The sequence below is a fragment of the Megalops cyprinoides genome, chromosome 10 (assembly GCF_013368585.1).
Source record: "Megalops cyprinoides isolate fMegCyp1 chromosome 10, fMegCyp1.pri, whole genome shotgun sequence".
Taxonomy (NCBI): Eukaryota; Metazoa; Chordata; class Actinopteri; order Elopiformes; family Megalopidae; genus Megalops; species Megalops cyprinoides.
Genome location: NC_050592.1, coordinates 34165637 through 34191933, shown reverse-complemented (window position 1 = coordinate 34191933; position 26297 = coordinate 34165637). Strand labels below are relative to the sequence as shown.

At 43.6% G+C, this 26297-nt stretch overlaps 1 protein-coding gene across 7 annotated transcripts in view; it reads right to left on the bottom strand.

Annotated features, from left to right (window-relative positions):
- The window catches only part of LOC118784638 (F-actin-uncapping protein LRRC16A-like), a 114092-nt gene that overhangs the window by 58263 nt on the left and 29532 nt on the right, over positions 1 to 26297 (bottom strand). For 6 of the 7 annotated variants that reach the window (XM_036538973.1, XM_036538974.1, XM_036538976.1 and 3 more), the window contains exons 3-10: positions 15583 to 15633; positions 12774 to 12833; positions 11674 to 11795; positions 6168 to 6265; positions 4951 to 5021; positions 4468 to 4541; positions 4270 to 4345; positions 786 to 874 (exon numbers count right to left, since the gene is read on the bottom strand). In XM_036538973.1, the coding sequence (XP_036394866.1) occupies positions 786 to 874; positions 4270 to 4345; positions 4468 to 4541; positions 4951 to 5021; positions 6168 to 6265; positions 11674 to 11795; positions 12774 to 12833; positions 15583 to 15633 (641 nt within the window). Of the gene's footprint in view, positions 1 to 785; positions 875 to 4269; positions 4346 to 4467; positions 4542 to 4950; positions 5022 to 6167; positions 6266 to 11673; positions 11796 to 12773; positions 12834 to 15582; positions 15634 to 26297 lie in introns of those variants that run through there. The other variant, XM_036538980.1, reaches the window with a different exon arrangement.

Here is a 26297-nt window from a genome sequence, read left to right as displayed (position 1 = left end):
AATAATTTTAATGCCTTTGTGTACCACCATTTTGTTGAAAAAGCTTCAATACAAATAATTTGTAGAAAAACTTTTACTTGTATCATTTAATAAGAACAAATCAATTTCCTTACACTTCCCAATACCCCTGTGAACTCTGGAAAAGAAAAAAAACTATTTATTGAATGAAATCCAGGTGAGTATTCAAAAACCAAGGCGATCAATCCTTATTAACTCATCAAGCCCCATGGCCATGGCTGAGAGAGATAGGTTTAGAGGACACCATGACAGGTTCCTTTCTCCCAGAGAAGGTTCACCTGCCAGAGTTTGTTAGCTGTGATTGTCATTGTGTTATGACATCAGAACCACACAGAACAGAAATTTTGATCTGTTGATCTGGGAGGTCCCAGATAAGGTTGATAGGGTTATTGACAGACTCCTCCTCCTGGTAGTGTTGAAATTGCCAAGCAATATGGCAGAACTCAAATGAAGCTTAGCAGTGGTGCAAAAAGGAAAAAGCCAGGTGGTGACAGCAGGATTGTGTTATGAAGACATCATTGACTAATGAAGGTTGAGCATATTTTCTTAAAGTGTGTAAAATCCTGCTGAAATCCTGTTAAAATCATGCTACCAATAATCTGGATCAAATTTGTTCCAGATACTGATCAATAACTAATTTATTGATTGAGAAGTTATCAGTGTTATTGTGTTGCTGGTATCCCTGAAATTGCCACATCAGTGTGACTCCAGAGAATGCCATCAGTATGCTCTATGTGATGGGAAGGGGCTGGCAGGACTGCACTCACGTTTTGAGTCCAGCGTTTTCCAGAACCAGCTCCTCCAGGCGACTGGACCGGGTCACGACTCTCAGGATCTGATCGCTGACATCTGTGGACTGCAAACATGGCGGCGTCAGCACACGCATCCACACAAACACTTGTGCGCGCACACACACACACACACACACACACACACACACACACACACACACACACACACACACAAAGCTCAAGTGGTCCATCCAAATTGTACACCTACATCCTATTAGCTCCACTTAAAAGGAAACGTCCCGTTGGCTCCATCATAATCACTACAATTTCAAACGCTGATCTCCTAATGTCTCTGATGTACTACAGAGCGAGAATGTTTCTGCTACAGCTCAACAATGTAGTTAAATCCAAACATGCAGGGCTCTCACAAACAATTTTATTGGCTCTGATGCACATACAACACCTAATATCTACTAAAGCTGAGGCTTGAGAGATTTAAACAGGGGAGGCTAAAATCTTTCCGTTTAGAGTGCTAAGTGTTATATACTCTGCAGAGACCTGCTGCTCATTAGTTCCAGATCCTAGCATGCCTAGTCAAACAAATAGGATAGAATACCTCTTTTTCCCTCTTTTCTACACCCTTACCGAACTGCACACATTAAGCTCACCTCATTGCAAAATCTTTTGCACTCATGGCAGGAGCCCAGAAACGCAGCAATGCAATTCTCTGATAGATTCTCATGCACAAATATTCAATCGCTATTTTGCCTGAAGAGATGTGCACATTTTCCGTCTGGCCTGCTATGATGTCACAGATGCAATATTCAGATTACAGCCTGGGGGGGCGTTGCTTATCCATGATACCTTTCAGTGCCATAGTACAATCACAGTTACTATATGCCTCCCTTTTCCCACCTTTCCTCACCCTTGGCTAAAGGTGTGTGTGACTGACAAAAGCCAATCAGACACCTTAGTCAAAATAAGAATGGAAGAGGCCCCAGAATGACAGCATGACCCTGAGCAGGGGACACTGGCCTGATTCCCCATCTATGCAACATCACTAAAGTATTAATTAATCTGAGACTTAAAAAAATCACCTTTTCTGCGCTTGTGACCGTCCCATTTGCACCTCAAACATTTAAAATACAGCTTGAACAGCATTTAGCTGGCCTGAACAATTTCCTGCTCAAGGAGGTAGGTGCCATTTCAGCTTTCTCTGTTTAACTGGAGATGATCTGGAAACATAAACCTGCCTCTCAGCCTGGCGTTTCCTTAGGGACTCTGAGGTTTGCATGCTAAACATGTCCCTGACTGATGCCACCGCCTGCTCAAGATGTGAGAGCTCAGCTCCGTGTCCCTGTGTGAACCTTCTCCGGGTTTCCATTCAGACCCCACCTCTATCTGCCGCTTACAGCCGGCACTCAGCTACGAGCACTGCAGCGCACAAATCCGGCGCGCCTCGACCTTTCTCCTTGATGCTGTGCACACGGCTCCGCCCCTCTGGGGAGCAAACAAAAGCAGCTGCAGAGCAGAGCTGTCCGTTAGCCTGAAATCAGGTGACTTCAGAGGCAGCCGCCCACATCTAAGTGCTTTCCAGAGTGGTCTTATGGGAAGAAAACTGTGGAAAAAACCTTCTGAACTGCTAAAACAGGGGTGGCTGAAAACAGGGACCTGGAGATAGTTGGACAGAAGAATATTAAACGCTCTGACCCATTTTCCTGATTTAGGGCTTGCTGTTCCGCTAATGCGCCAGTGCCAGTAAATCTACATCTGACTTAATGAAACATGTCAAACGCATTTAGTTGTTAACACACTATTTCAAGCGCAGCTCTTTAAACAACTGACAGGGCACTTGTATATAGATTTCTGAACAACAAACAGCGATATAAATCTTTACTGTGAAGCAATGTCGTGTTGATCCAGCAATTGACATCACTTCATTTCACATGTCCATATTTTTGTGACATTAATGTGTGTTTGCTAATGTGGCCCACAGTGGCCATTCATTCATTCATTCATTCATTTTCAGGGCAAAAACAACAAAAGTCCTGTGAGCCCCTCTGGGATTCTGGGTCACGGGATTTCTGGCGTGGGAGCACTCTGAGGAATTCACGACACTAATCACGCCCACAGAGGACACTCTCCGCTGTGTGCTGCTGCTGTTGCTCGACCTGTTGGGGGTGGATGTGTCACGATGACCAGCCCACGGGGGGCTGACCATGCCACAGTTACTCTGGTAGGGACCAAGCCTCCGTTTCTGGCAGAGTGTAAACAGAATGTTTTCCACAGAGAGGCTACTAGAGAGTAGTCTTGCATCTAGGCGTGCCCAAATGGGTCCAATGACTGGCAGCGAAAAGTTCCTCTGGGGTTTGGAGAGTCTCATGACTGGCCACCCACAACCACCCATCCTCAACAATGTGTAACATACCTGTCACACTCCTCCCATTACAACACTCATTACTGGCACATTACAATACAATAAAACACAACGAAACGCAACATAAAAATATAAGGGAGTACCATAACATAATATGACATAAAATAACACAACACAATGTAAAAATAACAACAATAGCACAACAAAAAAATAACATAACACAATGTAACATTACACAGCACAATACCACAACAACACATAAAAATGACACAGTTCAACAGCGCAACAGAAGCCAAAGGGCTCTGTTTTGTGGAGATAGCAAACACACTGTTTTTCCTCTGATATTCTTGGATCCTTAGTTCACATCGATGCTTGCACTCCATCCTTTTGCTTATGTGCCACAGTGACTGGCTCAAGCAATCAGAGGTGCCTTTAAAAGCCTCCTCTGTCTGGCAGCAGTTTGGGGGCACAGAGCCTTATGCAGACGCTTATTTAGCTGCCATCACAAATTGGGCTTTGTGAGAGAAAGCTTTGCACAGTGACGGAGTCATTCAAGGTGAATCACAGAGGAGCTGGCTTGCACTGAATCATAAATGCCAGCAACACCAAAAAGAGAACTACCCGAGATCCTCACCCCGGATGGGAGGTGGAAACTGGCCGTGTGACACTCACCACTCTAATGCCACTCTTTATCTCACTGATGCCCATCTCAGGACAGTTCTAGCGTTTCAATATGGGTCACGTCACCCGCTTGGGTTCCTGTGTTTGTTTCCATGGCAACACTACCACGAACAAAACACCGATATGACTGCTTAAACAGTAAATCTAGGCCATGAATACACACAAGCTCCCGACTACTTCATAAAAACCTTAGACTATCCTTTTCATTTATCCTGAACATAACAGAGAAAGCAATGGAATTGTTCCAAGAAGCAGATTACGTTCAGATAAATTAATTCTTTAAGTCACTAACTTAGTCCAATGTTTACACTCTACAATGGAGAGTAAATGGTAAAACAGAGAAAATAAAAGCACTGCTACAAATTATCACCAACTCCAACTCAATCAACTTCTACCATTGAAAATTTGAGACTCATTTGGAACAGAGGCATTTGAATACACTGCGGCAGCTGTGAAACTCACCAGTTTGTAATCCTTTGTGGAGAGCTTTGTGAACCACTGACTGTACTCCAGAACTGCTATAATAGCCACCAAATCCCTGTGTATGAAAATGGACATATTATCAATACCGGAAAAATACAGTCCTTAAAAGACAGACTGGTGGAAGGACTGTTTTGATAGGAAAATTGTGAGTGGGTCATGCTTGGGAGGAGCACTTACCTATTTTCCAGGTGACTAAAATCCTGAAGGTTCAGCTCCCGAGTGTCCTGGGTTAAATAAATCGTGTCCACGTCCTTTGGGTGAGAAAGAAAGCAAGGAAAAGGAAGGCAGAGGGCTCACATCAGGCTCACAGATCTTGCACATCCACAATGCATGGATCATTGTAATTGTCAGATACTGTAATACTGACACGCTTAGCTATTTACAATACTAACTTTGTCATTGCCTTTGTCTCAAATTCTCCATGAGCTATGCTGGAATGCTATACTAACACTACAACTGTAGACATCCTTTAAGAAGAAAGCCTCAAAAACTTTCTCCTTGGATTAATCCAAAAGTAACTGCAATGAAAGGCCCCTTAAGGATCTGGCCATAAGGACCTCTTCATTTGATGGCGCCCCATGTTGAAGTTAATGGGCTATGCCTATAGCAACTATTTGGTAAAGACTGTGTGCAGCTGCAATGACCCGAGGTGATACCAACCCATTGCACCTCCTCTCTGTAGGGCAGCCCCAGCCAGTCACACACACACTTGTATATCTGGGAGAAACCACCTGGAGACAGAGATAAAGAGACAGGCACACAGACTGCTGAACATTTCAGGTACCTCCAGATCAATCACTCACTCAGAATGTTTAATAACTTTTGTCATTAACAAAGTGTTCTCAGCTCTTGGGCTGTGCTGTCATCTGCCAAATAGAGCTTTTGGGTCCTCATGTTCAAGAACCCTGTCAAAACGCGTGTAAAACAAGACATTTGTTCACACGACAATATGCTAGACAACCTAATTATCTGCCTGGCAGCAAGCTGCTAGTAGACATCTGCTATCTGAGACATGCAGTGCTGTTTGCCTCAGAATGCTGTGTTTTCTCTGAAACCTTGTCATATTCATCATCACGATCATTAAACACCACTGTCTCAACAATGAGGGGTGATGACAAAACAACCTGCTATCCTGAGAACAGAGGGCTCTTCAGACTGGGGATAAGAGTTATGTAATAAATGGCTGTTAGTCATAGCTAATGTCGTAAGGCTAATTGTGCTTAATTAGTTGCACATTTCTAGGTTAGTCTGACATTCAAGATGTTGAGCAATTGTGAAACTGTGATTCAACACTGTTGTGTTGTTCAACTCTCGAGTTGAAGCCAAAATGTGATCTAAAAACCATGAAGGCCACTGCTACCTTGACATTCCCACCAGGTGCTTCTACAGAAATGAGATTATGGTCAAAAAGCAGCAGGGAGTTTCAATAATATGTAAGACTCCGCTGTACTCTCCACCTTCAGCAGGTGGGTCTTGTCAGCTACATGTTTAACATCCCTTGCCACACACACGGAAATCACACATACCCAGTCTCTTTCACCTCCCTCTCATCCTCTCCTATTCATTGACTCGCTCACTGACTCACAAATTCATTCTTTCGCGCCCCCCCCACTCACCCACAAACTACCTCATTCACTAACTCACCAACCACTCACAAATTCAATCTTTCATTACCTCACTCACTCATTCACTAACACCCACTAACACTCTCATCCAGTTAATAACTACCTCATCTATCCATTGATTCACTCACACACTCTTCACTACCTCCTTCAATACCTCACTCATCCACTCACTCACTCCTTCTCCTTGAAGTATTTGCAGGTGTCTTTAGGAGATGGGCTGCTGGTATTGAAAGCTCTGATCAGATACTTTACCACAAGGGCCTGGTTCTGCCACACTCTGGTTCTCCCACAGCGCCTGCAGGTTGGACATCCGCTCCAGGGGTTCTATCACAAGCTTCTTCATCAATTTTCTGTGAACGTCAGACAAACATTACATGACATTACGTTACATGACATTACGAATATTTGAAGCTTTGGCGGGGGAGGGCTTGTGCTGAGCATGACTCGGGAAGGACTCAGCCAGACATTTCTCCGTTCTCGATAGACGGCATAGCGCTGCAACACGTGTCTTTCGGTTTAATTAAAGGCATTAATTTTTAAGGGTTCTGTTATTCTACAGTATTGTTGCTTGTATTGTTATTTGTTAATAAAATAATAATAATAGGCTCCGAATCCGAGACAACACCTGATACAGCGCTGTGAAACAGAAGCGCAGAAACAGCATACTAGCTCCAACAAATTTAAGATTTGAGATTTATATTTATAAGATTCATATTTATTTATAATTTCTTCCTTGTCATTTCTCAGTACTCACATACACTGAAACTAAATTTGTCTTCTGCATCCCATCCTATACACAGAGATCGCCATCTCTGCTGACGGAGCCGCAATATTTAAAAATGGTCTCAAGCCCCACTGGAAGCAGAGAGAAGCATGGCATTGCTGCAGCTAGCATCCTCCCAGGGTGACAGACTTAGCTAGGGGTCGATGGTCGAAACAATTAGACACTCCGTTCGAGTCCCAAAGCACGAGCTCATCGATCGCTGGCTATTTTTTATTTCCCATCACCGTGACGTTCACTCTTGTGAGTGAGAGGGATGTCAGGCGCCGAAGCTGAGATGGTATATATTTCCACATTTTAACAGTGCAATTAAAAAATATAAATATAGTACAAGAATGTACTGACAAAATGTGTTTTATCACCTTCATTGATAGCCTACATTTAGCAAAAAAAAAAAAAAAATCTCCAAATCCTGAAATTGAAAACCAAATAACTACCCAACAAACGAATATCCGAATAGTCGAATATTCGGGTCCAGCCCTACTATCCAGAACAACTTAACAATTTTGTCGATTTACACAGCTATATATTTACTGAAGCAATTGTGGGTTACGTATTTGGCTCAAGGGTACAACAGCAGTGCCCGAGCAGGGAATTGAACCAGCAATCTTTCAGTTATGAGCTTTGGTCCTTACCACTACACCACACTGCTGCCTTCAACACTACCATTCAGAAACCTTGCACCAATTCACCCATAAAGTCCTTCCATAAACAGCTCCTGCATTCCGAGCATGCACTTCTCCTGTCTCATTGATCTTCCCATTCTGTTTGTTCAGAAACAGATAGGAAGACAGCTGGTCGAAGACAGCGCTCCTAAAATTTTAGCAATGGGGACCCCCCCAAGCATGGCCAACTGTACTGTGTACCTGTCGCTGACAGAAAAACACTGTCAGTAGATGCTGGGCTGATAAAGGCAGGTGGAAAGGCAGACATTATTCTCACAGTTCTGAAGAGAAGACTGATGGCGAATGCCACTCTGTCCACATCGGTGCCATTTATGGTGCAAACTACATTACAGAATATTACCAAACAATGACAGGAGTAGCACTGTAGCATTGGGCCTGCTGTATTGAGGCATTCTGGGGAATATACTGCCCAATATCATGTGGGATAGCCACTTAAAACTAGGGTACATTAATGCAGAAGTACATAAGATGTTCTCAGAAGGTATGTGACAAATACTTGGTGGAAACCTGGTTTTACTTGGCAGTGACATTTATAATGTAAAATTTAGTAAAAGGCTGCTTTTGGTGGATGGCAGGGATTCTAGCTGGTGTCATGGGATTGCTACTTTAATATACACTATGAGCCCTTTCAATAAACATCAGCTAGCTAGTTAGCTGGTAAAATGTCTTTACTGAGTTCACTAAGGGGAAAAACACAAAGTCACACGATTCATGGTACTCACCACTCAAAACATGCTAATAACCTTCTAATCTACGATGAAGGAAATGATGAAGGAAATGGTATGATGAAGGTATGATGAAGGAAAGCTGGATTCACATGGACCTAGAACAGGGTGCGCAGATCACTTGCTGCAACTCAGCAAGCAATTTCTACTCTATTTCTCTCTGACAGACAAAAGCAACAATGGGATATAGCTTGTCTTTCTCAGCTCCCAGTACATGAGCAGGAGAATTTTTGAATGTTGTGACTTTTTATATTTTATTGATGCTGGTGGCATTGACGGTAATGTGCTGCTTAGAGATGCTTAAGTGAGCAGGTCTTATGTCATTATTGTGACTGATTTAGCAGTGATCGTGGGAATGAAGCACTGCTGTGTCAGATGCCAGGGGAGGGAGTCACAAAGTGTCAGTTATTGACTGGAGAGGCATGTGCAGCCTGATGAGTTTAGGAACACTGCAGTGGGATCCCTCCAGGCCCTGGCGGGACACTGATTAGGAACAGCACAGGGATCAATATCCCACTCCACACCCTTATTACAGGACCTTACAGGACCCCATCAAGACCCCACCATGGTTTGGTGGGTGGGGGGGGGGGGGGGGGGGGGGGGGGGCAGAGAGAGAGGAGGGAGTGGAAGAGAGAGAGATAGAGATAGACTTGTTACTTTGACTTTGTCTTCTTTATTTAAAAATGAAAAAGGAGCCCTACACACTTAACATATTGATCTTTGCTTGTTATAAAATAAACTATAGTACATGTAGAGATTTTATGACATTAAAAAAATCATTTAATAAAATGAAAACTGCCTCCTTACACAATCAAAGATCACAGATAAAGAAAAAAAGCCACCAAAACAACCCACAGGAGAGAACGAGAGAAAGAGAGAGAGAGACGGAGTGGGACAGAGTATCAAAGAATCAAAAACACAAACAACCAGATAACCAGGATCTGTGCCTCAGTTATTGTGAAACTCTAAAACAATATAAGCAAACACTCACAAACAAAAAAAGAACAACATATAAATAAACAACTGACTAGAACTGAGGAGTCCCTAAATTCCAACAGTTTTTGGGATAACTGCAATTCCCTCAATAAACCCAATCAAGAGGAACTAGCTATTCAAAATGGGGTTATATGGGAGAACCATTTTGATAAACTCTATGGAGAAATTATAAAAAATACAGAACAAAAGGGTATATACGAACAATTGAAAAGTCTCGAATTTGCAATTAAAGACAACCAGAATCCTCTGGACTTGCCCATTACAGAAAAAGAATTAGTGGAAAAGCCTAAAAAAGCCTGTGGACCAGATGGCATTTTAAATGAAATGCTGAAATTCACAGATGACAAGCTCAAGAGGGCCATCCTAAAACTGCTCAATTTGGTTCTGAGTGTAGGCTTTTTTCCTGACAGCTGGAATCAAGTACTCATTACCCCTATATTTAAAAGTGGAGATAAATTTGACCCAAACAACTACCAAGGCATTAGTGTGAGCAGTAATCTGGGGAAGATTCTATGCAGTATTATAAACATAAGACTCCTGCACTTCCTTAGTGAGCACAATGTCTTGAGTAAGAGTCAGATTGGCTTTTCACCAAACCACCGAACAGGTGACCATATTTACATCCTACACACCCTAATAGATAAACACGTCAACCAAAACAAGAGCAAAATATTTGTTTGCTTTATTGATTTCCAAAAAGCTTTTGATTCAATCTGGCACATTGGTTTAATGTATAAACTTTTAGAAAGTGGTGTAGGGGGTAAAACCTATGATGTAATCAAATCAATGTACACAGAAAATAAATGTGCAATTAAAATTGGAAACAAACAAAATTCTTCACCTAGGGGCGTGGGGTGAGACAGGGCTGCAGCTTGAGCCCAACGCTGTTCAACATTTACATTAATGAACTGGCGACAATGTTGGAAAAATCAGCAGTCCCTGGACTCACTCTACTTGATAAGGAGATTAAATTTTTGCTCTATGCAGACGATCTGGTTCTATTGTCACCCACCAAACAGGGGTTGCAGCAATCTAGAATCTTTGCTGGAACAATTCTGCAAGACCTGGGCCCTTGCAGTAAATCTAAAAGATAAAAATGATGATTTTCCAAAAAAGATCCAGATCTCAGGACATCAGACATACATTTACATTAGAGAAAACAAACATTGAGCACACTACAAACTACACATACCTAGGATTAAAGATCAGCTCCACAGGGAGCTTCAACCTGGCTGTAAATGAACTGAAAGAGAAAGCATGCAGGGCATTCTATGCTATTAAGAGACAAATTAAAATGGATATACCAATTGGAATATGGCTCAAAATATTCAAAGCTGTAATTGAACCAACTGCACTATATGGCAGTGAAGTGTGGGGTCCGCTTACAAAGCAAGATTTTGCTCAATGGGACAAACACCCAACTGAAATCCTGCATGCAGAGTTCTGTAAAAATATCCTCCATGTACAGAGGAAAACAGAACAATGCATGCAGGGCAGAATTAGGCCAATATTCATTACTCATTGACATTCAAAAAAGTGCCATTAAATTTTGCAACACCTAAAAAACAGCGACCCCTACTCATATCATTACAAAGCCCTGCAATGCCAATAGCTGAGCAAAGAAAATAGCCCCCTCAGCCAGCTGGTCCTGAGGCTGAGTTCAACACTAACCCCAACTAATACCTTACAGACTCAGGACAGCTCCACTCCAACAGAACCAATCAGAGTCAACCAAATTATAACACAACAAAAACAAAATTATATTTCCCATTGGAAAATTCAAACAAAAAATCAAAGCAAATTAGCATGCTATCTGGCCCTAAAATGTGAATACACTGTGGCAGACTATCTGACCACAGTGAAAAATTACAAAAAGAGAAAAACACTGAAAAAGTACAGACTCAGTGAGCACAGCCTTGCCATCGAGACCAGTCGACACAGGTAGACTTGGGTGGCCAAAGAGGAGAGACGATGCTGAGAATGCAACCAACAGCAGGTCGAGACAGAGCTGCATTTTCTCACAGAATGTGAGAAATACTTGAGAAATTTTCCAAAATTCCAATTACAATACCCAAAATTCCCAACCCTGCCTGAAACACAGATATTATACGTCACGTATTATACGGCAAAATACGTGACTACCTGCCACAGGATGAGAGACAACAGCGATTCTTCATTCTAATTTTAAACAGAATATAGTTCACTAGACATAGTTCGGAATATACAAATAACATATATATATATATATATATATATATATATATATATATATATATATATATATATATATATATATATGTATATATATATTATAACACTGTACTGTTATTAGTAATGTTTTTTTATTGTCATTTGATATTGTTATGACTGATTGTTGTTACTATTACGCTTTGGCAATATGTATTTTAAAATATCTTATGCCAATAAAGCATTTTAATTGAATTGAGTGGCAGTGTAAAAGAGGACAGCTTGGAGAGAGAGTGAGAGAGCAAGAAACAATGGCAAAGAGCACAGGAGAGAGAGAGAGATGTGGGGCATGCAAAGGCGAGAGGGAGATTGGCAGAACCTACACGGGGGACAAACCGGGACATATCATCTGCAGGGAGCTCCCTATGTGGGCCACCACCTCATCAACATCCTTGGGGGACGCCAGCTTCAGCGACACCAGGCCTCGTTCGTAGTCCACCACCAGCTGGGAGACACAAACACACGAGCCGTCAATCACACAGAGCTGCCCCTCACACTGCCTACAGAGGCTACAGAGAGCGACGGGGGACAACAAACACTGAGTGTACATACAGCACTGGAGGGAAGACTCCTAAACAGATGACCAATCAAACAGCCTCATCCTTAGCCTCATGTGATGACTTAAAACGTGACTACTCTGTTACCACCCTCGCACGCATGACCACATTCCCCAGCATCTTCCATCAGCTGCAAAACCCTGATTTACATATTTTAGGAGGATTAACGAACATGTTTGCCCTGTTTGCATAATGACAGTTTAGTTTAAGATGATTTGCTTCCCTCATCTCTGAGAGGTCAGTTTTAAGGAAACGTGTCTTGCTCTCAGATGGTAATTTATCTAACTGCCTGTTTGCTACTATGGAAAGATGGGCTTAAAGTAAGTGAAGATTTTCAGACTGCTCAATCTAAAGTAGCATTAATTGGGTTAGGAGTCATTGACTGTGCACAATAGGAGATTATATACAGAGCAGGCTAATGCGCCGCTGTCACTCAACAGAGAGCGCATCAGCTGCTTAAAGATCTCCCTTTCAGCAGAGACAGTTCAAATCACTCCCCAGTCCATAAGACCTACAGAGGTGCAATCAATGCTCTCCGCACAGGACAACTCAAGGATTATCTGTAAAACACAAAGATTTGTAGCAGGCAGGACAATTGTTCAATTAAACCCGGTGACCCATAATCATCTTGGTTTTATTTCAGCACAATTCCTGCTGTTTAAACATTCCCACAGAGATATGAAGAAAAAAAAACAGTGCTATTATAAAAATCCTTTTTTAATATTTCTATAATATTTGTGAAATCTGTTGTAATAATAGCACATTTTTGAGCCATTTATTGACCTGATGGGTCTACCTCTGAAAGAAAATATTGACTTCCTATGTCAGACCTGCTGCAGACACTTCTTCCTATGGCTGGTGTGTACCTGATTAGGCTTGTTACATGTGATTCCTTGGATTTCCAAATAATTGAAGGTCTGTTCAACCTGAAACAGAGAGGAGGAAAAGGAGATGGAAAAATCATCATACAACAAATATACATATTTCAAACATTATACTGATGATTGGGACTGATAAAAGGAGCTTTAAAAAGCACCTCTGTGTCTGTGAAGAACATTGAGAATATCCATACATTCAAAGATTAATGGATAAGGATATTTTCATAACATCGACAATAAACTGATATGGGTCATTGTAGCAATCCATCTGAGCCATTGAGTCACACCTTAAAGCGGCACAAATAACAAGCATTAAATGAATGAGTGAGAATGATTCATTTGAGGGGCAGTGATGCTTTTTACTACCATCAGAGAGCTTAGTGCTTTACTTACAATACACAGCACTCAAAACCTCTTTGAAGTCACTCAGTCGGCAAATGTGATTTTTTGCACATGTCCAGTTCAAATGAGGCCAGAAAAATAGGTTAACTTACACACAGTTACAAACACACGTATGTGCATGGGTGCAAACACACCCACACATCACACAGACATACACACATCACACACACAAACACACACACACACCACACACGTCACACACACACACATCACACAGCCAGAAGGAAGACGAGGGAGTGGGGCCACACTAATCCAGGTAGGCAGGGCTCCTGAGGCACAGTGGAGGCTCAGGAATAAGCAGCTCTGCCTGCAGCTGGCTATGCTAATGTGGCCTCTCTGGATGCCACTCCCTCAGGCCTGCTTTTTGCTAGGGACATGACTGACTCACACACAGCCTGTCATTGAGTTAGAGACCATGGCCACATTCCTGCTGCAGTCACTGCATTAGAGAACATGTGGTCACTGTGTTAAAGAACACTGCTATATTCGCCTTTACAATGCCCACTGTGACAAAAGATCAACTTTATACTTGATTCATGCTGACTACAAATCAGGAATCCCATCAACATTCCCATTAGTGGAAATAATTAAAAGGAAAATAAAACAGGACAATGCAAGCACTGGATTGTGACAATAACTGTTAACTCACTCACTTACTTCCATTTGCTATGTCGAGTTACCATGCACCCCATCCTGCAAGGACTCACCCAAAGAGATGATGAGCAGTAAATTCTGCTGCATAAGTGTATAATTGTTTCTTCTTTTCAAAGCTTGGATGTTATAAGGCACATGCCGCACATCCTTTTTTGGTTATTTAGAATTCTTAATGTCTCATACAGTATCTTAGCAGAACTACATTTTTAGTTTAACTACATATTTGATGCCTCCGGCTTCTTGCCAGGAAATGTAGTTCTGTATGTAATTAGCATGATTAAATGGACTAACACAACTATGTCAAAGTGGTGAAAGCATTCCTCTGCTTCTTTGAGAGGTAAGGGGTGGGTTTTGGTGTAGAACGCTTCCCTTCCCTCTGACCTGCCACAGTTCCTTTCAGGTGGACCCAAGTCTGTTATTGAGTGACAAAACAGAGTAACCTGGACAGGTCCCGTAAGGGAGGAAAACACGCAAACCCCATGTTTGCAACAAGTCACCTGCGAGGAACTGTATATATTAACCAGGTAGTGAAATACCACCACAGAAGCTGTCTGGAATTCACTTAGACATCTTACATCGGTGAAATGCATCTTGCAGATGAAACCATTCGAAGAAAAGCATGGTATTTCATGTACCTACTGTAAGAGGAGCTGCAGGTACTTGCTTAATGTCTTTAAGGTTGTAACCATCTAATAACCTTACAAACAAGAAACAGCATGCCTGGAGATTTACTATGAACACAGCGATGGCAATACCACAGAGGCCCTGGAACAGGAACATGTGCAGGGTCTGTGGAAAGCATGATAATATCTGTTTTCCAACTTTGAGAGAAACAGATTACAACTGCCAGGCCCCTAGGCAAGCTCATACGAAAAGTTTTTTTTTTTCTCTGTTTTTGAGGAATTTCCAATGTCAAGGTATAGTTGTAGGGTTCATAGTTCTTTTTATATGAATGTGTGTCAGTCTGTGCAGTAGTGTGAAGAAACATGAAGTCAAATGCCTTTGACTTCATTTTCCTTTCTTTTCTTTCAAATGGTGTGCTTTTTGCCCTCAAATTAACAACAAAATGTAGGGTTGGATGAGCTCTGTATTTTTAACCAAGAAAAGGCAATATCAGACAATAGTTATGGTCTTCAACCAATCAAACGCTGAACACCAACAGCAAGAGCTCCGTGTTGTGGAGTAAACTGGGAGGGTCCTCCCTATAGGCACTGAGCATGCTCAGTCCTCACACACAATGACCTGGGGGCTCCTAGGGCTGCTATGGGGTGACCTCACAGCGTAATCTGGCTCAACTGGGAGATAGCATAAAGTGACAGGTCAGCTGGGTCACATGGGATTTCCTGCTGGTCAAGGCCTGGTGACTGCACATCCTTGCTCGCTGATCCGCAAGAGGTGGTGACAGCAAGACAAACCAGGGGGACCCAGACAAGAAGAACCCAAACATCACACCCTGTGATTGCACCTGAAGAACATCTGTTAATCCGCAGGAGAGATAATCCAGAGATCCTCAAAATAAATTGTCTATGCTATTTAAGCCTAAAAATTAGAGAAAGAAAATTAGTGTTCCAGTGACACCACCTCAATATTCATGAGCAGCATGATTACTACTAGACTAGTTTTGTTTTGATGTTAATGCATATGCAGAGATACTGTAACCTAAGAGGCAGCACTGTGCAAGACCTCGTTAGTGAGACTTAATTAGTGATTTGGGGAGTCACTGGATGAACTGATTCCTTACCTTGGTGGGGATCCGAGCCGTCAGCAGGTAGGCCCGATGGGACGCGAGAGCCTGTGGACGACAGGAAGAGAGATTACATCAGCAACAGGAAGAGCGATTACATCAGCAACATGTAGAAAAATTATATTAACACCACGAAAAGCAATGACATTACTGATTACATGAGCGATAACATATGGAAGATGTAAATATACATATAAATTAAATATACAGTAAATGAAAAAATTTAAAATATATTGATCCTACATGCACATGACCTGATCAGCTCAAGTGATATCTTAAAATAATCCATTTTAATTAAATAATGACCGTTTCACTTAGTGTCACACCAAAAACACTGAACATTGTTAAAAGAAATCACCCTTGCCCTGTCAGCTCTCTCACACCTGCATCATAAAAATGCACCATTACCATGTCTGTATTAACCTCAGCCTTTAGGGCTATGCACCCACGTTTCGCTTCAAAAGTGGATCAGTCCACTTTTGCATATCAAAAGGTTGTTATTTTCTACCCCCCAAACACACACCTTTTCTTGTTAGCAGTAATCCTTATCTAATAGTTTCACCGGGCAGTGGAATTCCTTAATACACAACGTAGTGTTTAGGGAGTTTATATGACAGCATTACCACTAATCCTGCTGATAAATGGGAAGGGGATTAGACTGAGAAATGAGACAATAACCAGGTAGGGGAAGTGATGGAGCATGTTACTGCAGGTTAACACAATAGGCACAGAAAGAATCATTCAAGACTTAAGTACGGAAGGAAGACAATGGAAACGGTGCGACTTGAGCGCTCAGTTTGTCCACCTGAACTCTCCACAGCGCATTATATTGTAATCATAACTGAAGTGGCTCAGGAGGGGAACAAGCCTTAATGGGATGGATGGAATGGTTTAGCCATTTTAAAAAGACGTGTAATCCTTAAAACAAAGACTAAAGGTGTCATTCTAACAGCACGCTGATGGCTGCTTGGGCTGGCATGCGTTTGGACAAAAAGATCCCCAAGGTGCAATTGACAGAAAGTCAGAATGACGGCCCTGCCAGGTAATGCCCCCTAACGAACACAGACAGCATGCTGCCATGTCCTCTGGTTTACACCTTGTCCGTAAAGGACCACCCAGTCATGGTTTGGAGAAGGTCAACCACATTTTAAAAGTGAGCTCTGACATAATTCATTGAGGGGTATATGACACATATGAGACATAGGGTTGCTGCATAGCCTTTCAATGGTTTGACAGGGTCCATGAACCCATTGCTTTGGTCCCGTGAACCTCCCTTACATGTCTCAGTATGAACAGATCTCCCTGTCTATTTATTGGGCAGGGTCACCACCTAAGGGTACAGGGCTACACTAAGGGTAGGTGCTCTTCAGAACCAAGCTACATGCTTTTACAGGCTACACTAAGGGTACATGCTCTTAAAGGCTTTGCTAAGTGTATATGCACATAAAGGCTTCCCTAAGAGTATGTGCTCTTACAGGCTACAGTGATTTAGACTGGACTCTTCTCAAGGCCTGGGCTTCATGTAAGTCCACATTAACAAGGCAAGTCCTCAAGAACAGAACATGGCTTATCTAATCGGCAGGTTTTAAATTATCCTAGAAAACATATATAGTATGTGTGGGTATGTGTTATGTTACTGCTAATATGACCAATTTTAATCTGGATAAAAACTAAACCAGGGCAGAAAAGAGCTTCCTTCTTGTATAACCTGGCTCTACTCCTTCTCTCCACTGAGTGATTCACGCAGTATAATTAGGTTGGAAGTCATTACGCTCGCCTCAAATGAGGTCACTCACCCAAATCAGAGCAACCCTGTTTTTAGCGCGTGCCTGGGGGCTTCTCTGGGCAGCGTCGTCCTGATGTCAGAGGCGCAGGACTGTGAGTACTGAGCAGGCCGGCCAGCTTTTAGATCCAGTAAAAAGGTGGGAGGATGAATAAATGATTTGCAGGGGCAGAACGCCACTGGAATGAACATCCTCTTTGATGTAGTGGACTCTAGCGAGGAAGGCAAGCAGGCGCTGTAATCTGGGGAAATGCACTTGTGTCCCAGTGTGAATCTCTGTTCTGATATGGCTGCATCTCTAGAGTCACACAAATCGCCAGCACTACCGTGACTATACACATTAAGTCACTCATGAAACTAAAAAGAGATCAATTACTGAATAATGAATATGGATAACAAAACAATAATTACAATAACATAATAAGTGATAGGTCTGACTGAAAATAATTATATGAAAAACTGATAACAGAATTTTACCTTGCCGTTCTATAGAATTAAATCTGTACTGCCCGATGGATGGATATCAATGAATATTAAAGATGACTGGCAGACTCATCTCTGATATAATACACAAATCCTCTGCTGCGCATTGGTCAGAGCTATGCACTGCATGACTATTGCCCGTATGCTAGGCAATCTAAACAGAAAGCCATTTTATGTCAACATTGGCTACAAAATAGCATGTTAAATTTTCCTCTGTACCAATTTATTTTTGCAGCTTGGTTTCAACCCAGCATCCTATTACAGTATACATAGTTATAGTAGCAATGTAGTCATTAGAATAGTAGAGTAGTAATAGTAACAGTAACAACGTAACAGTAGTCAAAGCAGTAGTAGTATTCTGTATTATGGGAATAACTAAAAACTGAAGAAAATAAAAACCAAAGTCTTCCCTGTGCTAGCCTGAAGACACACTGCACTGCAATCTGTATAAAACCTCATCTGTGATGCAAGCCTTTGGGACACACATTTGCCTGGCAAGGGGAGTCCAGCCAAGTGTTTCACGGGTGGAGAACTCCACAGAAATGTGAGAAAGTCAGTCTAGGAGAGAATGCTACAGCATCAAGCTCTGCTGCTTCCCTGTCAGCGTCGGGGTCCTGAACATCCGCAAGGGCGGCAGCATGTTTTATGAGGAGAGATGCCAGGCTCCTGCTTCATACACTTCCTGTCATTTCAGCTTTCAGTTTCCTGTGTCCTGCTCAGCAACGAACAGACTGAGCCCCGAGCCATGCCCCTGCAGTCCTGCCCAGTGCACTAGCAGCCAGTCGGCTGTCGCAGTCTCCAGATGGCGCTCACCTGATGCAATATGGCGCCGCCAGTGCGGTGAACCCCTCCCCCAAAAATACACAAAGAAGCCACAGCAGGTCTATATGCACAATCAGAGGGTAAATAAAGGGAGAGTGTGCCCCAGAAACAGGTACCTGGTTTGGCCAAGAGCCCTTGGCCAATGACACCTTCTCATATTAGGTTAGATATAACACCACCTACCCCTTTCAACCAGGGGTAAGCACATAGTATCCCACTGCGATCAGTGCGGTAAACTCAGAACAAGAGAGAGATGAATGACAGTAGAGTAGAACCTTCAACCTCATGGTAGGAGACCTCTGATGAGATCAATCCCGAGCCCTTAAACTCTGACCCCCGGAGCAGTCTCGGACGTCCCACAAAAGGTAAAGGAGAGGAAAAAGACTACTCCGCACACAATCCCTCACCTTTCCAAACCACTGACTCGGAAAAATGAAACCATTGTTTTTTGAAGTTATGGGCACAGTAATACACTGGTTTCATGTTCATTGCATGACATACTGTGCTGATCTCTTCCCGAGCCACTTACTGTCACCCACTTTCATTCTCAACAAAATCACTCTCAAAAATTCCACAAATTCCACAGCGTGGCTTTTGCTTTTGTTTTTCATTGCCTAAGACGTACCAGTCATATCATGCGATTTTTATATCCAATTAGTTTAACACAGTTCATTCCCCAGAGAGATTGAGGCTGCAGCGCCCGGAATTTTCCCGCCATTACGACTCATCCTTGACTTTGCAGAAAGGGATGAGATAAACCATGCTGGCCGCGGACTCCATTCAATCGAGCGATGAGATAAATGTGAAACAAATTGATTCATTCCAAGGGGAAACAAACTGATTTATTCCAAGGGGGAGGAAAACGACACTTCCCTTTCCTTATTAAATTTGAAAGAGCTTCATTCTTCTGAAAAGCGAAAAGAACAATAATGACCTAAAGATGAAGCCACAGCTACTGCCCGTGCTCAACACTGTTACTAACATTTTGATGCCAAGAGAATCGAAATTATTTATTGTTAAGTACAGAACATGCCCATAACCAGCTATGAGGTCACCAAGGTCTGGACCTCGTTAATTTTATAGAGCTAAAAATAAAATTTGAAGCTAAATACAACTGGATAAAAAAATCAGTGGTTGAGAACTTCTCCTCTGAGATGAGTGCATGCTTAATTCAGTTTAGAATTGTTATTTAGTGTCCGCTGTGTGCGAGAGTTATGAGAGAGGGTGTGAGTGCAGCCCCTTGCATCATCTGCACTTTCACTGACAGCAGCAATTGGAATTTACGCACGTTGGCAGCAGCAGGTGGCTTGTGTGTGAACTGACAGCATACCATTCGGTAAGACAAAGCAATGATTGTTATGCCATTATCTGTAAGAAACGTTCAAAACAGTAACCTGGTACAGCATCTAAAGTAAAGGAAATTGTATGAAACATGTTCAATATGCATACTCTGGCAATGATGAAGGCCAGGCTATTTCTTTCACATTAGTAGGCTAGCTAACATTTCACACAACGCCATTGATTAAAAAACAGCTTATGCAGGCAACGGTATCAATAATAGTAGGCCTACGAAACATTTCAAAGCCAAATTTGGAAATGAATGTAAGTGTAAGCTATACACTTACTTACTCACTTACTTACTTAAGCTATATACTTTAACCCCCCCCCCCACCCCCCCCCGCCCCAGACCTCACTATTTTTCAAACCCTGGTTACAGCCATGTCACAGAAGACGTTTAACTGTGTCAATTGTTCATTATTATGCCGTTCTGCTCTAGAGAGCAGCAATAACCCTTCATCTCTTTGCCGGACATCCTACAGCAAAACTGAAAAATTACACTAAGGTTGTCCAATCAATTGCACACATTATGAGTTCCCCCAACTGTGGGGGCTTATTTTAATAACAGAGCAAATCTAAGACCAATCGAAAAGACACATTGTTGTAGGTCAGAACAGACAATCAACAGATGCACCATTTGGAATCCCTTCCATCCTATGTAAGGCGTGCTCTGTCCCCCATACTCACTCTGAGTGCCTGTTACCAGCCCTCCAATCTCAGCCGTTATGACCATTATTGACTCACAGGGCTGGTCGAGTGTGAAAACGAGCATGGTTGAACTCCCAGAATCACTCCTCTCTGACTCGGCCCCTCTCAGCCAGATCCCTGACTAGGGGAGTGATGTTAGGGACTCGCAGCAGATCAATTTTTAGGTGGGTGTGTGTGGGGGGGGTCAGATATTTTTGAAAAACATCTCCACAGCCATGGTGCTGCCAGAGCCCAGACACCACAAAAGTCTTCTCTTCCACAGCCAGCATTTTCATGCCCACCGGCCCTTCGCATTAACCTACTTCCAACTGAAATGACCAACATTGGGGGGGGGGGGGGGGGGGGGGATTCCAGACACACGCAGCAGACCCGCAGTGAATCACGCACTTTCCATTTGCCGTTTTGTGTTTTCCTTTGAGGGCTAACACTTTAGCCTGGGCGAGCAGCTGGAACATGCTTGCAATAAAACAAAGGCCCTCTTCACCATCAAACATATACAGTATACATTTGTATTCCCAAAGCCTAGCATTCTGGTTGCTGTTCAACACATGCTTCTGTGCAAAACAGCAAAACCCCAAAGCTGGTGCTGCTTCCAAAACTGTTTCCGCCTACATTATGGCTCAAATTATAAATATATCATGTGACACCTGAAAAACTAGACATACATACATAAATACAAATAGATGTAACGGGTGGTCTCTTGCGTTGTGTTTTAATGTGATGTTACGTGGGTCGGCGAGCGAGCGAGTTTCGAACCGAGGTTCTTACTGCTCGCTGCCAACCCCTTTAAAGCCAGCGTCGTTGCCAGTTGAGCTAAAGGCAAATTGCCGTTAGCCTGTCGGCGACAACGCTACTTAACCAGGTCTCAGGGGGAGTGACGTAGCCGCTGCAACCACTCGGCTACCTGCTACCCGCTACCTAAGGCTTTACGCAGGACTCACACGAGCTAATCACTTCAGCTCCGCTACACTCACCCCCCTTTGACCTCCTCTGACTCCTCAGCGACCACTGGCGGCCAAGCTGTGCTTTAGCCAGTGATCCGAGTCACGGCACCAATGTAACGGGTGGTCTCTAGCGTTGTGTTTTTAATATGATGTTACGTGGGTCGGCGAGCGAGCGAGTTTCGAACCGAGGTTCTTACTGCTCGCTGCCAACCCCTTAAAGCCAGCGTCGTGGCCAGTTGAGCTAAAGGCAAATTGCCGTTAGCCTGTCGGCGACAACGCTACTTAACCAGGTCTCAGGGGGAGTGACGTAGCCGCTGCAACCACTCGGCTACCTGCTACCCGCTAGGCTTTACGCAGGACTCACACGAGCTAATCACTTCAGCTCCGCTACATAGACAATAAAATGAAAAAAGCAGTACATATCCAAGTCCTTTTTATTATCCAAGTGACCAATGGTAATGCACATCAGTTGTTTGCTATGGCATACCCCAGCCTTCTAAGCAAATTTGTGCTTCTGGGAAAAAAGACAGGTCACACCCTTAATTGACTGAGCCAATTATGTATTCCATTGACACTCAGTACCAGAGTACTGAATGGTGATCTAGTCATAACTGAGGGGTAAACAGCTACGTAACAACCACTTTCAAATAATGCCTTTTGAGCAGAGGGAAGGAGGGTAGGGAGCTTGTGATGAGCAGCAAAGTGGGAAACCTGCTGGCTCCCTGTCCTGTTATGGCTAGCTATGCGGACAGTGTCACGCAGGTTGGTCTAACCCCGTGAATAAATCATCACTGTCTTCCTTAAAGAAGGTAAAACTGCGAGCCTGTGCTGTGTCTTTCATAAAGAAGAATGAGTGAGGATTGTTTGACTAGCATGAACGAGGCAGATTGACCTCACTATCTCCACAGCCTCTTCCACATCCTGCCACACGCCTGGCATCTGGCTGGAGACATATTTCACACACAACAGTCTACTTTTCAGAGGGAGGCAGAGTGACTCGTGCTGTGCCTGCAAGCGACAGTGCATTCCATGGTCACCCCTGCCTCCGCTCTCTTCATGGAGTCAGTGGTCTGATTGCTTGTCTGGAGTGCAAATGCCCCGCATTCGCGTTATGCCTTGGTCAGGCAGCCTCCTCCAGAACTACACTGCCATGGGTGAAAGGGCAGCTACGGAGGCCAAGGAGGGGTGGTGTATGCATTAACCACAAAACGAGAGGTCATGCAGCAGCACACACTGGCTGCCTGTTTGCACCCTACTTGGTCTTGTTCTGAGATGCTAAAGCGCACTGCATCATGGAAAGTTCAGCACTTTGGACGAGGGCAACATGCGCCTGGAGCACATCAGACCTTCTGCGAGGCATGGTGGTGTGAAGGAGGGGCCTTCACCTGTCCCCACAATGGCTACAATGTTTGTTAATGTGGTGTTAATCATGCTTTCTTATTGTAAAACTTTTTAGTGCTAAGGATCCTTTTTTTTTTCAACGTACAGTTCCAATACACAGATCTCATACCATCAGCTTCATTCCTAACAGGTAATTGTTAATTTGTTCCATTGTTCATTCTTTGTGTGAGCCAACCATTGGTTAATGAGCCCAATCTCCCTAAGCAGGCTTGTTAAATACAGGGGTGTGGCTGGTGAGCAGGAGAACTCACTCACAGTACCCAAGGAAAAACAAAAACATTACCATCAGGTTTCCTCACTTGTCTTCATTCCACATTTACCAACACCTGCATAAAGCACCTGCATCTCCAGGGCTACCTGGCTTGCTGAACACCACACTGAGGTTCAATTAAGTAGGGCTGCAAGGAAATTGCTGGAGGTTAGTGGAGTGTTCGGCCCTTTAGCCCAATTAGAACTGGTCTAAATGCGTGGTGCTGAAGAGCTCACTGAAGACAGCTTGAAGGCCTCTCACAGTTATGGTAACACCTGCACCTACAAGTGTGCTAACACTAATCTTACTACTATGCCTTCTGTAGGACAGGAATGTTAAAGTCAAATGCTTTCATCTGTGACCACACTGTGCTGCTCCCTGTCACCACTTGCAATGCAACGGGGCCACGAGCAGGGGGCACCACTCCCCTGGCACGGTCTCCCCGCCCTCCAACAATGGGTCCCTCTCCAGAGCGATGTGCTATGGCGGGTGGCTGGGTCACGAGGGAGGGCTGCCTCTCTCCGCTGACACAGGCCCCCATTGTTAGAGCCCAGCCACTCAGAACCAGCCGACAACTGCGTTCACTACCTGAGAACCCCCCCGCTGCCGCCGCCACCGCCGCCTTTTCTCCACAATACAATACAAGGCTGAACAGGAAAAGAAAAAAACGGCCAGTTTCAACAGCCACAGTGGGCACAAACAGTCACAAAGCAGGCTTTTGCGTCTCCACGCTTTCTGTACTGCACAGCTTACGATAAGAGATAAATTCCACACAAACTGATACAAAGGCAAACAGAAGTCTCGGACCTGCAGTGGCCGTCTCTGAATGACTGACAGCTATGATAGCAAAACCTGTTAGGCGTCTGACAGTCCGTTCGCAGCCGGAACTAATCTGGTTTCATGGAGCATTTACATTAATGGCTCAGAATGCCTGGAGAGGAGCATCGGAGACATTAAAATTCTGACTCCAGCCCTGGCGTCTGAGGCTTGCAGAGAGACAAGGCGATCTGGATTGGAGATTAAACAAGATGGCATATGCCACCAGTTTGGAGTGACATTGACGGCGTTCGGCAGGCAGCGAGACCCGGCCAGCCCACATTCTGGATCCGAGTCCTCCTCTGCCCCCCCGCCTCTCCCTCTCCTGTTTCCCTCTGCTGTGGTGTTAGGCTGGAGAGAGATAAGGCCAAGCTTTCCTTTTGTCGACCTCTATGCCGGGGTGAATGCACACGGGGTGAATGAGAGATTAGCATGAATGCTATGGAGGTTGGGCTGAGGGGAACGGTCTACCCTGAGAGCGCAAAACGAGAGGAACATTGAGTGGTGGGGAGCAGGGGGCTTATACAAACTACCTTCAGAGTCCATTGGCAGACACCAGACAGGCTGTTGAATGGCACAATTGAGCATCAGTATGGCGTTGCGTAGCGGCAAGGAGTAGGGCTTGTAACTCATGAGTGGCCAGGTCAATCCCCAGGTGTACTCCTGCTACTGTATGCTTAAGCATGGTACTCAACCAAATTACTTACTATATCCTATAGATATTCTGTATATTTTGTATAAAAGACACTGAAAAAACTGTCTTCTGTAAGTCACTCTGCATCTGATAGGGTAATGTAATATAACATGTATCAAGAAAATGAAGCCACAACCAACATAAGTGCATCTTTCCCATTCATTTTTAAGTGTGTGTGAAAGAACAGCAAGCTAACCCTCACAACAGATCCTTCAGTTCAGGCAGAGGTCAGGGATGGTTTCATGCAGCTTAAATGTCAGCTTCCGTTTTGATTGGCTGGTCAGTTCCCCAGTTCTTAACCTTTACAGTTGTCACGTTTACATTTTTTAAACTGCTGGTTCAAAGAGGCATGAGTGTTTGTTTGGAGTCTTAGTGTTCAATTGATGTTGTTTTGTCTAGTGGGTGGCCCTTGTCAGGGTAGACAGCAACAAAGCCGTATCTTCTAATTCAACACCTAATAGTTGATTGGTAGATAGGAATGTTTACAGACTGCCCTATCAGACAATCTTAATCGGTAATCCAACAGCATGGCAGAGGGGTCTAGGTCACATGCTGTCTGAAAACTAAGTGACAAAAATGACTTCAAGAAAAGACTGAAAGACTACAAAATGAGAGCACACCTCAAGAGAAAGAAGTGCAGGGTTTGAAAGCAGATATTATACTATACAGTCTCCACACTTTGATTTCCATTTAATTTCTGCTCATGGAGCTTATGAAGTGTTTCACTGTTCACTATTGGGTAAAACAGTTTCTGTAACTGTTTTACCCAATAGTGCCACTATTGAGCATCATAACTCATTGTACTCATTGAGCAAACTCATGCCTTTTGTTTTTGTTGTAAATGTGTTACTGAAACTTCATGTGCAGCAACCTTTGGCCAGGTCTCTATCTTAATGAGACTAACATGGTAAAATAAGGGCAAAAAAACCCATTATATTCCTGAGGTTTTAATTTTTCTCCAGTCCAGCAAACCAAGCCACCCTCCACCCATCATAAAAAATAATAATAAAAAAACCCTATAGTGAAACCAAGCTGACAGATCGCTTCCACTTCCTGGCACGCTGCTCTGGCAGGAAGGCCTGCAGAACAGGTGTCTCACCGCAGGCTGTGACAGACGTGCCGGAGAAGAGGGCTGTCCACCTTTCCTTGCATCGCTCCACGCCCAATGCCGCGACATGCCCCCCCCCACGCCATTCAGGGAGAAACGGCTCACAAGAGGTTGTGTATGAAATACTCTTCCTGGATTACATGACTGTCCACACAAATATGACAAGCGACAAGCACCACAGAGCTGCACAATCAATCTCCGCCACTCAAGTGGAAGATTAAAACGACAAAGCAAAATCAATCATGACGGCAGCCCCCTGATCAGATCAGTGCCCCAGGCGGGGCCGACAATGACTCTGCCTTTTTCAGATGATGAAGATTAACTGCCATTGGAAGGGCACGAGAGGCAGCGAAGGAACCACACAC